Here is a 12,786-nt window from a genome sequence, read left to right on the forward strand (position 1 = left end):
GGTTCAGCTCTTTGGTCTATTTGTCCAGCTATTATGATTACCAAGCAGGGATGTCTCTCTAATTTCCTTTGTAATTGCTTTGATATTACTTTCCCTCTTGTAGATGTATCACAAAGCTTTTATCACACAGGGAAATTTCTGCCTCAAAGTGTCCTATTTTCTTGTCTAAATTGCTACTTTGTCCATGCATATATACTTGCACTGTTAACATAACATGTACTACACGCTGGAAATTCCCCACTGGTAGACAAGATATGAGCACCATGGTACTGCAAAGGTGTAGATTGCCACTTCACAACCTGCTCAGGATAAGTGTAGTTGCAGTATTTCCATGATCTGACCCAGTGGAGAGCTACAACTTTCTGTGTCACTAGAAATTATTTTCTTACAGGCTGGCTTTTTTGTACTGGCTGTACTTCATCAGAGAGCCTGCTTTCCTTTTGCTTGCACTTGCACTTTCATTGAAGCTCCTGTGGAAGCTGTTCTTTACCACAACAGTGTGAATTCACATCATCTTAGGAAGTAATCTAAATGTCATGAATAAGGAGCACTTTTTTTGTGCTTCCCATAAAACCATCCAACGACAGCATGTAGTCTAAACTAAAGTCTTTTTCTGGTTTATCCTAAACTCTAAATTGTGCACTGGTTAGAACAGATGCTGTGAGAAGTAACCTTTTAACCTATCCTGTATTTGTTTAGGGAAGTCATTATATTGTCATTAAGATATTGTAAAATAATCTTTCTTGTAAATGCCATAATTATGAAGCTGATTTCAACAAAGATGTAGCAGGCTGTAGCATTAAACAGCAAATGATACTGGTTTATAAACAATTACTGAAATGACACTAATGGTTATCCAAGAAAACTTGGTTTAGCTATGTACTCATGCATGCTTCAGTTTGTCATGCAATTAATTCATAAATTATTGAAGGCAAACCATTTTCTGTTTTAAAATATAGATTACTGTCTGTAGAACAAAAAATGTTTGAGATTAGTTTAAGGTATTTGTAACTCTTGAGAGCATTAACTTCATAAAATCTCCATGCATACTTCCATATGTGATAACAACATTGTTTTAAGGAATTTAAATGACTTTAGCTCACGTTTTTGAGGACATCAGTGTAAATGAAGAAGCAATGCATAATGCAGTAGAGTTTCTTTCTGTGTCTCAGGAGTCAATAACTATACTGGGTCAAGCATGTCTCTGAGCTTCCAGATGAGTAGACAACTCTTCTAATCAAATGTAGATTGATGGCTCTCAAGTGTGCTGAAGAATGATGAGGGACATTCAGCGTAGGATATATATTTTCAACATTAATGCACAGTTCTGAGTATTACTGGGCTTTAGTAAAAACATTTTTGTTGTGCAGCAGTATGTTAAAAAGATACCTATTTTGTACTACAAAGATGCATAAACATACAAAATGTGTCATAGGCTTTGTATTTCAGCTGCAATGAGTTTTTATTTATTGGATGTATAGTCATCCTGCAAGGGAACTAATTCTTCCCTTACAAAAGCAATCTGAAACAGAATAAACATCTTAATATCATCATGAAAGAAAAGCAGACCTTTGCAGTAGAGTCATGTAAAAAAATAGTCTTAAAAGTTCTCAAATTCTGTATAAAACATGTATTATTTATTACGGGCAACTAGCATTAGCACAGCTGATCACGTAGACTTTTTCTTTTTGCATCTTTACTGTTCTGGATTTCAGGAACCTTGTCAGAACACCTGGTATTTTGATCCCAAACTATGTTTTGGTTTGACACTCAGTCTAAATCCAGTCCAACTATGATACTCTTCTCAATGCTGTCTCCTCAGGCTTTGTTGCTATATATGAGCAGAAAGGGTAGTGAGTATTGAAAGCTGAGGAACATATTGAAGTGAAACAGCACATGGCCTGAAGCGTGATCTCTCTGACATAAACATTTTTTTGGAAATGTAACATAAAGGAAGACTACAATGCAGCTCAGTAATTTAACAGAAATTTATGTTTGCACGTTTTGGTTTAATATTTCTGTTTTTAAAAATGCGCATCCTTTTGGTGCGATGATAATTTCATTTCCTGACAGAGAACTGCATAAGCTGATGCATTTGTTCCAACCACATTATCAGCTTTCTTCGTTTGGAATTTTCTCTAATTAAGTTTTTCTTTTAGTGGAAGTATTTCAGAATTCCGTATCAGGTTAATTTTACAAAAAGACAGAGTGCAGTATGCCCATGGACAGGTAGGACAGTGTTCAAGAGTTCATGTTTATATGCGTGGCCTGAGTTTGTCATCACAGTTAAATTAATTCCTAAACCACCATCTTCCTGAGATACATACATACATAAATACATACAGCACCAGATAGGGGAAGCTGACTAAGATGAGCAGTGATGAAGTGTCCCAGCCTGCCCTTTGTCATCCTCTGCATTCCATGTCTCGGACTCCAGATCAATATTGGCTGCACCACTGACAGCTCTTCTGCTGACCCAGTAAAACTGGAGTTCTCACGAGATCTGGGAGCGACCTGGCACCTCCTTCTGCCTTTGTGCTACAGCAGCAGCAGCCACCTCAGTTCCCTGTGCTCCACTGAACATCACCCAAGCAGCACTTACTACACTGGAACCACTCAGGGTTGGAGAAGGGAGGTCATTCACTTTGGAAAACTGCACCTCTGTGGGTAAGTGTCTGGCTTCTGTGCCACCCACCTGCGTTTGTGGTTTTTTTTCTGTTTTCCATTCAAAATATTCTCCTAGCATTATTGATCCATAAGAACTGTGGCATTAAGAAAACCAAATGACAAGAGTTTCTCCACTTTTTGCCCTGAATGGCAGTTAAAGTTTAGCTGATTCTGAAAAATATGTTATGCCTAATGTTAATATTGAATGCTGGTATTTCCCATTTATCCTCATATCTGATTGGTGACATTTTTATGGAAGTGGATTGCATAATAAAAAACTCACCAGCTTTAAAGCTCTTTGAATGCTTTTACTGAATGAGACATTTGAATTCATCAAGGATTATTTTTTTTTTGCATTAAATCTGATATTTATTAGAAAATACAGTAAAAGGCAGGCTAGTACAAACTAGATTCTACTTCAGTGTAAGTAAGCAGACCTACCTACTACTCAAGGTTTCTTATAGTCACAAAGTTCTGTGATTCTAATTAATTACTTGTTCCTCTCATTAAGGGACTTCTATGTTTGTGGGACAAGCTGGGTTGGATGATAAGAGATATACAGCATGGAAAAATAATATGTGCTAGCAGGAATGTTAATGTGTAACTTTTCAAAGTATGTAACAATACTGTTCATTTTTTCGGAGAAAACTCTCTGATAGCATCAAGACAGTTTGTGTAAAAGATCACATTCTTAAGGATTAAACTGTAGTATGTATGAATGAAAATGAGCTATGCAGTTATGAGGCTGTGTTTATGAATCTATTGCATGCAGAGGTTCTTCCACTAAATAAGTGGCCTTAAACATGCCTCTGAAAGCATGAGAAGACTAATACAAGAGATGAGAACCAAATGTGGAAAGCCTGGGTATTTAATAATTGAAGAAAAGGTTTAATTTTTAAACTTGAATATTCTATTTTATGACAGTTAATATCTCAAACATGGAATAGTTAACCATCTCTTGCAGCAGCTCAGCTGTCTTTTTTTTCTAGCCCAGAAGATTTATTTGACACTTTACCCAACTACCAATGCAACCCTCCAAATGAGAATGTTGACAATGCAGACTCCTAACTCTTGTAAACTTCCCAGTTATTTTGATTTAGTCCTCTGTCCCATTTGCCTGACTTCCTTCCTATTCCTTCCTTGTTGGTGGGTCAGAAATTAGTTGTTGATAATCACTGAACTCAGCATCCATGGTGCATTTAGTGCCATTAAATTCTGGGGCCAGAGGGCTGAAGGGGAGTCTTCTCCACCAGAATCCACCAAAGTGACAAGAAAAAGTACCAAACATGACTCTTTTTCAGTTATTTCCACTGTATGTGTTGTTTTGGAAATCAATGTGTGTACCCAGCAGATAGCTGTAACTAAGAATCGATACTCCAGCTAGGTCCAGAAGGAAAACTGACCTGTTGGGTCAGTGAAGAAACTCCTGCCAACTTCATCAAGACCAGCATTTAACCCTCTGCTTCAGTTACAACACACACTTCATTCAGACCAGCAGGGAGCCTGAGACAGGGAACTCACATGGGGTGGAATGAATCCAACCCAAGGGACAGAGATTTCCTCTAGAGAAGAGTTTAAAACATTTTCAACTTCACACTTACATCCTTAACCACAGGGCACAAAAAACAATGTTTTTTTAATCCCAGCAGGATGTTGGCTTATGGATTTCTTTCCTGAAACTGCTAGCGGTATCCTCACTGATCAGTTACCTCTTACCACCTAAAAGACATCATCAAGATTCCTTTTTAGCAAATAAAAAGACAAACACTTGTCAGCTACCTGTGCTATTGATTCATCTGCAGCATTTAGATGTTTCTAAAAAGCTGTATTAAGCACATAATGCAATTAAGCTCTTTTCCCTTCTAACTCTTTTAGTATCCTTCCTTCTTTGAAACATTTTCTCATGTGAGAATAAAATTAGTCTCTCATGTGCTTTTCCCTGCTCAGTTTGTTTTCCCTCCTTCCCCAGTCTCTTTACATGCAGCATTGATGCAAGTTGTACTTAGGCAGCAAATTAAAAATGACAGGCCAGTGCCCAAAGGAGAACATAGTTTAAATTAACAACTTGCACTATCAGTCTGTTTTAAGATGAAGCTGTCTGAAAGCAAGCTGAATACCCCATGACATGGCAGATCATGTTTTCTGTCCATGTAATTGAGGGTGAGATTTCACCAGCCCAGTTCCACAGGTGGTCCATCCTGGAGGCAAGGTAGCAGTGTAAAACAGGATTTCATTCTCCAAGGGAGAATGGAAGTTGCCTAGTCTGACCCAGATGCTGTAAACCAAGGCAGAAAGAAATCCATTTGACCATGGCCAGTTATCCTCCCCAAGAATGAAAGGGATAAGAGTGGTTAGATTTCAAATCGCATTTTCAAGTCTGTCATTCGATTTTGGAATTATGGCAAATGAATAATGTTATTTCTATTTCTGTCAGTATTTGCATTGAATGTCAGCATGAAGATGACAAGATGAAGGAATTAGATATAGCAGTCCATTTCCAGAATTAATTTATTAAGTCAGTTCCACCAAAAAGACTGCATGCATATATATAGTACAGTATGTACATATAGTACACAAAGAAAAAATCTATCACTTGAATTAAGTACACTCTATGCCTTTTCAGGTTGGCAAGGTTCAGATGGTACCAAGGATTTTATCCTGCTGGATCTCAGCCAGTGACTTGGGCCATTGACAACGTGTACATTGGTCCACAGTGTGAGGAGATGTGCAATGGGCATGGCAGCTGTATCAATGGCACAAAGTGCATCTGTGACCCAGGGTACTCTGGGCCAACCTGCAAAATAAGTACCAAGAATTCTGACTTCCTTAAGGATGATTTTGAAGGTATCTCTTTTCATTTTTAGACTAAATTTTGCCTGTATATCTTAGTGGAATTAAGGTCTGAAGGGGTGAAATAGCACCATCTTCCTCACCTTTTGCATGTTTCTCAATGTGATCTATTCTGTGGGATTATGAACTTCTTTAAATATAGTTCTCAAGCATGGCTTGTGAGTGTCTGATAGCTATCACTTGCCTTTTTTGGAGAATCTGACCCCGTGCTTAGATTTTCATGCTGGAATATAAAATCTTTGCTGAAACAAATTTTCTTAAAATTCTACATGTGAAAAAAGGATTGTAGTAGGAAATGTTGATGCATAAAATTTTTTGAAAGAGCTATGTTACTCTAATTCTAACAAAATGTACATTTATTGTTCAAGTAAATATGGTTAGGTAGTTTGACTTTAGCACAGACAGCACATGTGCAAGAGAGGGAAAAAGAGTGGCTTCAGGGCTATGCAGTTTCTCGCTGCAAGGGAAATTTGAGTGGCCTTCACATGGTAAACATTATTTCAGAGCAGACCTCATTCCTGAGCATGAATAGCAGATGAGGACCCCAAGTGGAAAGTGCCAGGAAGAAACTCAAAGCCCCACCATTACATGAGTGTAAGCAGCATCCATGCAAATACCTCTAAAAACACCTCGAGGTTTCCCTTACAAACAAGCATTGCAAGAACTTTGAATGAAGTAGCACCTGGGAAGCAAACTCCTCCATTCATAGGTGCTACTGTTCATTTCAAGTTTCGCCAGCCCTGGATCGCATGCTAGCATATGGCATGCAAAGTTTCCTTATAGAGGTGGATACACTGCTGTTGTCGTGCAAAAAAAATAAAGAGAAATAGGAAATCCTGTGAAAAACTGGAGACTAAGGTCCCAAACTTAATACTTCTGCTTACAGTTTATTTTTGGTTTTGAATTGTGGCAGTTTTCTAGAAAGCATTGACTCAGAAACACTGGCATGAATGTTTGTAATGTTTAATCTGCACGTAATGTTTAATTTAGCTCTCTTCCTCTGGAAATAGTACTCCTGCAGTAGGAGCACTTCAGAGTAAATCATAAATATGTATTTGCTGTGTATTCAGGTCAGCTGGAGTCTGATAGATTCCTGCTCGTGAGTGGTGGAAAGCCATCAAGGAAATGTGGCATCATGTCTGGAGGAAACAACCTTTTCTTTAACGAAGAAGGTTTACGTATGCTGATGACTCGAGACCTAGATTTATCACAAGCAAGGTAACACAATTTTTAAGTCCTTTCAGAATGTCATTGAAGAAATACTATACTGAAGAATAAGACGTATGTGATACTTCTGTGGTAAGGGCAAGCTGATATAGTCTGCTTTCTTTACTCTTGCACATTCTCCTTTTTAAACAGTTACCATTTGAACTTGAATGGGATTAACCATTTAAATGCTACTTTTTTCCTTGTATAGGAGCTCCAGGATTTGGCCCCACATCTTCAATAGTTCATGCTTTTATTTCTTAAATGGATAACATGAGTAATTGTTTGTACATCGTACACTCTGCTTGTCTTATGTTTGTTGTATTATGAGCCATTGTGGAAGCAGGAGGATCTGCTGCCAGTGTAACTGTTACATTCATCAGCTCGTAATTCTTTCGTTTCTGAAGCTTAATTTCTTCCTATTGTGCACATTTGTTTCCAATAATTCACTGAGAAATTCCCATCAAGCTGTCACCAACTGTACTGTAGACAGCAACTGAAAAACAAACACTTTTACTGTATTTAGAGACCATGTGGTATCATTACCAGAGAGGAGATATTTAATGAGAGAGACATACTAAGCAAGCCACATTAAAAAACTGTTACACTCATACAAATTCAACCACATCCTACTTGCGTGTTTGCTGACAAGTAGGCATTGTTTTCTGATTTATTTGGTATATTAGCATCTGTCCTAATTTTATTACTTTTTACCATGGGTACCTTGCAAACTGCCTTCTTTCTAATGTTGTGTGGCAAACACTTTAACAGGCAGTTTATCTGTTTTTGCCTTCTTGCCTTAATTAGTATTGAGCCTCTAAATAATAGTTTCATTGAAGAGCCTCATGATCGATAAGGAAGCCTAATTTCAAACCATTATATTTTTAGATAAGCAATTAGCTGACCTTCAGTGAAGTGTGATAGTCGAGATCCCTGTACTGAATTTAGGAGATTACTCAAAGCAAACTTCTTTCAGAACTTAGCGAACACAGACGTCAATGTGCTGCAGTTATTTGATTTCCTAGATGGTTCCGAAATTAAAAGATTGTTTAACAAAGGATCCTGTAAGTTGCTCCATTAGATCAAATGACATGTTTTTGTTATTGCTCGTGTTCAAAGGGACGTAATTTATCTCTTTTCCATGAAAGCCTGTAGCTGGATTTGCATATATTGACCTCAAGGTGTTACATGGAGATAAATGGCTCCTGTCCTAATAAAAGGAAAATAGAGTGTTATGTTCCATTTTTTGTGTATGCCATGAAAAATAACAGTTATCAAGAAATAACTGTATGTCCTCCTCTGAACAGCAAGGTAGATTGTAAAGGCATTGCTTGGGACTGCTCTTTAGAAACATAAAGGAAATGCAGTAGGATTTACTTAATTTTCAGGCTGACTTTATCGGCCACCTGCAAAACAACACAGCAGATTTGGCTTTAACAGACATGTCAAGTTCTGCCTGGGACGTGGGGAGAGGTTTCTATTTATGCCAGGAATGACAGGAACCAGGGAGATCCAGCATTTCTAATAGATCTTTTAAAGAGTGCCGGACTCAGTAATCACATTAAAAGCCCTTCGCTTTTCTTCTTAGAGATCCTCTGAAACATGCAGCTGAGCAGTGCTGTCAGTCCTGTGTGCCTCGCTGCATGGGGGAATTTAAATCAAATGGACTCTCCAATCCAGTATCCACCATCATCATCTCTATATTTTGAAGAATTTAAAATGGGGGACAATATCTTGCCATTACAGTGTTAAGGCAGCTGAAACTACACAGCATGAAGTATTAGTAGGGATGGTTATTTTAGGTATTACGTCTGATCAAATCCCTTTCGGTTTTGAACTGCTGGAATATCGATGAATTTCAGCACTGTTAGATCAATAAGAAAACTTTGCTTATCCTTTCCAAAATAGGCAGAACTTTTGCAAAATATCTTTGGGGTGAGAAAAGAGATACTTAAAACTACTAGCTTTTTAATAAAGATAGTTAAACAGTATGTCACCTATGATGGAGAGAGTTATTACCACACTAGTGAAAATTCAGATGAAAGAATATTAACCCATGGAGAGCAGATTCAACAGAGAAAAGGCCACTTGAGTTTATTTCCTTTAAATAATGTGTTGAATGTCGAAAAGAGTCTGTAGAGGAACAAAGGCTCGCCAGTAGTGAGTCTAATCCATTATAGATGCTATGTTGATCCATGAGAGTCCCCAGCACTGCTTTGCAGCAGAAGCAATATGTTATGTCTGGGATATGGAGGTAGATATAATCTATAGCCAAAGAAGTTATATATAACTCCAAGAGAATGGTGAGTCGCAGTGAGCACTAGAATTAATTGACTTGTGGATCTGGTATTTTACTGAGGCTTTGTCTCTTTAGCACCTCTGCAGCCCTCACTCCCAGGGGATATACCTGCAGATCAAAACCAAACAGCACTTTTGATACAAAACTTGTTCTGCTGGGTCTCATTTAACCATGTGCCAGGTAGCTATAATGCAATCATTATTAGAACAGATAGAGTGCTTTAAAGCTGTGCAAGAGCTGTGCAAACATGAATTAATACTTGTCATATCCCTGCAAGTGAGATGGGTAAATATCATTATGACAGTGGTTCCTCCACTCCAAGTGCATTGGAGTGCTATTTATAAGCACCAGCTAACAGGAAGAATTTCACAGTTTGATACAGGTCTATCTATTGTACCTCTTTGGAGCAGCCAATTAAAAAGAGGATGAAAGCATTCCTGTCCCTGGGTGTCTACAGCTGGCTTCAGAGAAGGCAGCACGTTTAAGTGGTGTGATTTAGACAAATTTCCCATGCTGAATAAATGGACAAAATGATCCCTGAGTGAAACATGCTTTGTTCTCCTATCCTGTTTTTTACTAGTTTACGCCACTGGGAAATTAAGGTTTTTATTTTGCATTAAAGCATTTCAGCAAATTCACAGCAAAATAAGATCTATGAGAACTGCTCCGAAAGTAATGCCTCCTGCTTTATTCTATTGGCCCACAACTTCAGAGGTGGTAGGGCAGTAGAGGCTGAGCCCTCCTACCAGTATCCCATTTCACAGTGTTGACATGTGATGGATGGCAGCAGAGGGGCAGTCTGACAGAATGGAGTCTGACATGGAAATGTGGATGAAGCAAAGGTGTGTCACTGAATGCCACTACGTGGAAATAGTGGCATCTACTGACATTCATTGACACTTGCTGAACGTTTATGGAGACTGTGCAGTGGATGTGAGCACAGTAAGGTGCTGGGTGGTGCATTTCAGCAGTGGTAAAAGTGACAGTAGTTCATCTCTGCTGGTGCAGAATTTTACAAGCACAGCACGCAGGCTGTTGTTCATGGCTGGCAAAAACACATAGCTAATGATGGTGAATATGTTAAAAAATAGTGCTTTGTAGCTGAGAATTTTCTCTATCAAATAGGGTTATTGTGATCTTTGTATCTGCTGTAGTTTCCATGCAAATTAATAGGAGGTATTACTTTCAAAACAACCTATGTACTTAGGGCACTGTCGCTTTTCTGCCACTAAAATCTGTACTCAGAGGTTACAGGATAAAAACTTCATCCAGGATTACATTTCTGGTATTTGCAGCACCATCTGCTACACACACAAAAGCTCACAATATAAATGACCAGCTGACAAACTACCACACAGGCAAAATGAATTTTTGTCATCCCACCTGCCTGTCTAAAAACATAAGGTCTCCTAAGGTTAATTCTTATTCCAAGGAATTATGAGGCTTATTTCTCCAGTTTGCTATGTAGGATGTTGGAGAAAAGAAACCTTTACAGTAATTCCTCCCACTGTTAGGTTTGTGCAGTTCTTCATGAGATTGGGATGTGGTAAGGGGGTGCCAGACCCCAGAAGCCAGCCTGTACTTCTGCAGTATTCTCTCAATGGAGGTCTCACGTGGAGCCTTCTCCAGGAGTTCCTCTTCAGTAACTCGAGCAATGTGGGACGATACATTGCCCTGGAAATCCCCATGAAGGCCCGTTCCAGCTCCACACGACTTCGCTGGTGGCAACCATCTGAGAATGGGCATTTCTACAGTCCCTGGGTCATAGATCAGGTAAGTATTCTTTGTTTTGTTCTGTTTTTAATATAAGTTTACTTATATAAATATATACACAGATTGTGAATATATTTATGTATATAACAGTTATAAGACAACACATACTGTGTTGTCTTAATGTTTCTCTTTCGTTGGCTTATGTCATTTCTCTGGGTCATCCGAAAATGCGTTTTAGAAATATATTCCAAGATTATACGCATCTGTAGTATAAGCAGAATTACTGTTTGCTAATTTTGTGTTTTTAATTCATTGTTTCCAAGTTGGGTACCAAATGTCTATTTTGGAGCTAGGAAGGTCTTTTATACATAGGTAGAACCACATGATTATATTACATTAGTCCTCATCATGCAAAATCCAGGTCTGGTAAGAAAAAAACTATTTCAAATCTATAGAAATATGGAATTTCCTTAATAGAATGTAATAGAAAAAGCTATAGAAAAACTTCAATTCACATCAATGCACTAAAAGTTTTCTTTCATATTTGAGTCCAGTACACAGTATTACATCGCTGTGTATGATTTGGTGTAAATCTCAAGAAATTCCACTGAAGTCTTTGCACTAAAAATAGTGTTATTGGGCTGTCTCAGTTGAATTTGTTTAAATATTTATGAATATCTTTCACAGCCTTTAGTTAGGAAGAAAACAGATGCTGACCTTCTAGCCATATTTAATGGTGTTTGATTTTACTTCCCATTCATCCATTTAAAAATGAAACAAAAGTCTTATTCTTTCATTCCTGTATCTTCACTGAGTTTAGTTAGTTATATTAGTTCAGGACAATCAGTAATCAAATGCAGAATAGCAAATTAGTTCTGCCTTACTTATTCAGTGGTAAAATCCTCATCTCTGAAATCCACTGGTAAAACAGAATGTTTCCCCATTTCAATCATCAGATGCAATCAGACAATAGTGCTCCAGATTATGGTAGAGCTGAACAGTCAGTAGGAAAAATGCCAATTTAGTCATTTTGCTTCTAGCAACATTCATTTCTGTTAGTAGTTTTGCCTCATCCAGGATGAAGTTCATTTCCCTAAGCTTAGACAATCTCTTTAGGATCCCTCTATAGGAAAGATCTATTCCCCTCTTTTACAACCTAAAACACAAAGTAAATCTGTCCATTTTGGACCAGTAGAATACATGGATCACTAAGCCTTCTCCTCCTACAGGATTTTCTGTCACGTGCATTTGTGAAGACTTCTAAACTTTCATTTAGAAATGAAATGAAAGTTTCATTTCAATAACAATTCATTATATGACATTTCAGATTCTTATTGGAGGAAACATCTCTGGCAATACAGTATTAGAAGATGACTTCACTACACTGGACAGTAGAAAGTGGCTGCTCCATCCTGGTGGAACAAAAATGCCAGTCTGTGGGTCTACTGGGGATGCTTTAGTGTTCATTGAGAAAGCTAGCACCCGCTATGTTGTAACTACAGACATCGTCGTCAATGAAGACTCCTTCTTGCAAATAGATTTTGCAGCATCCTGCTCTGTCACAGACTCCTGCTATGGTAATGAACTCTTAGTATATCCTGCACTTTCTCTTCTTCTCTTGCACAGGAAAATTCACTTGTTTTCTTCTTCCATTATCCATCATAAGAAGAACTGAGAAGCAAAGGAAAACTACATGTTTCTATCAGGAATTGTAACATCGACATTTATGGCTGGTGTCTGAAACCTAAGACAAAATTAAAGTGTGTTTTTCCCACTAGACAGTTAAGTTGCAGTTCAACTCATTTATGAATATGAGCTGTCTTACTCCAATCCCTTTTCCGCAGTGTTGTATCCACTGCTTGGGATAATAGTAAGCAGCTGTGAGCTTCCCACATGTGTGTTGGGTTCTGTGGGTTTGCATTTCTTGTGAAGTCTCAGTCCACATTTCACTCTCACCTGAGTAACTAAGAGATCATTTATATCAGCCTACATCTGACACAAGCTAAGTCAGCATCAACTGTGAAAATGTGTATAATCCATAGCAAAGAATA

At 38.1% G+C, this 12,786-nt stretch overlaps 1 protein-coding gene across 2 annotated transcripts in view; it reads left to right on the forward strand.

Moving 5' to 3' along the window:
• Positions 1-12,786, forward strand: part of RELN (reelin) — a 267,668-nt gene that overhangs the window by 225,379 nt on the left and 29,503 nt on the right. For both annotated transcript variants that reach the window (XM_052680833.1, XM_052680834.1), the window contains exons 41-45: positions 2,438-2,667; positions 5,291-5,511; positions 6,588-6,735; positions 10,537-10,795; positions 12,063-12,312. In XM_052680833.1, the coding sequence (XP_052536793.1) occupies positions 2,438-2,667; positions 5,291-5,511; positions 6,588-6,735; positions 10,537-10,795; positions 12,063-12,312 (1,108 nt within the window). The remainder of the gene's footprint in view (positions 1-2,437; positions 2,668-5,290; positions 5,512-6,587; positions 6,736-10,536; positions 10,796-12,062; positions 12,313-12,786) is intronic.

The sequence above is a fragment of the Tympanuchus pallidicinctus genome, unplaced genomic scaffold (assembly GCF_026119805.1).
Source record: "Tympanuchus pallidicinctus isolate F22 unplaced genomic scaffold, pur_lepc_1.0 scaffold19, whole genome shotgun sequence".
Classification (NCBI taxonomy): Eukaryota; Metazoa; Chordata; class Aves; order Galliformes; family Phasianidae; genus Tympanuchus; species Tympanuchus pallidicinctus.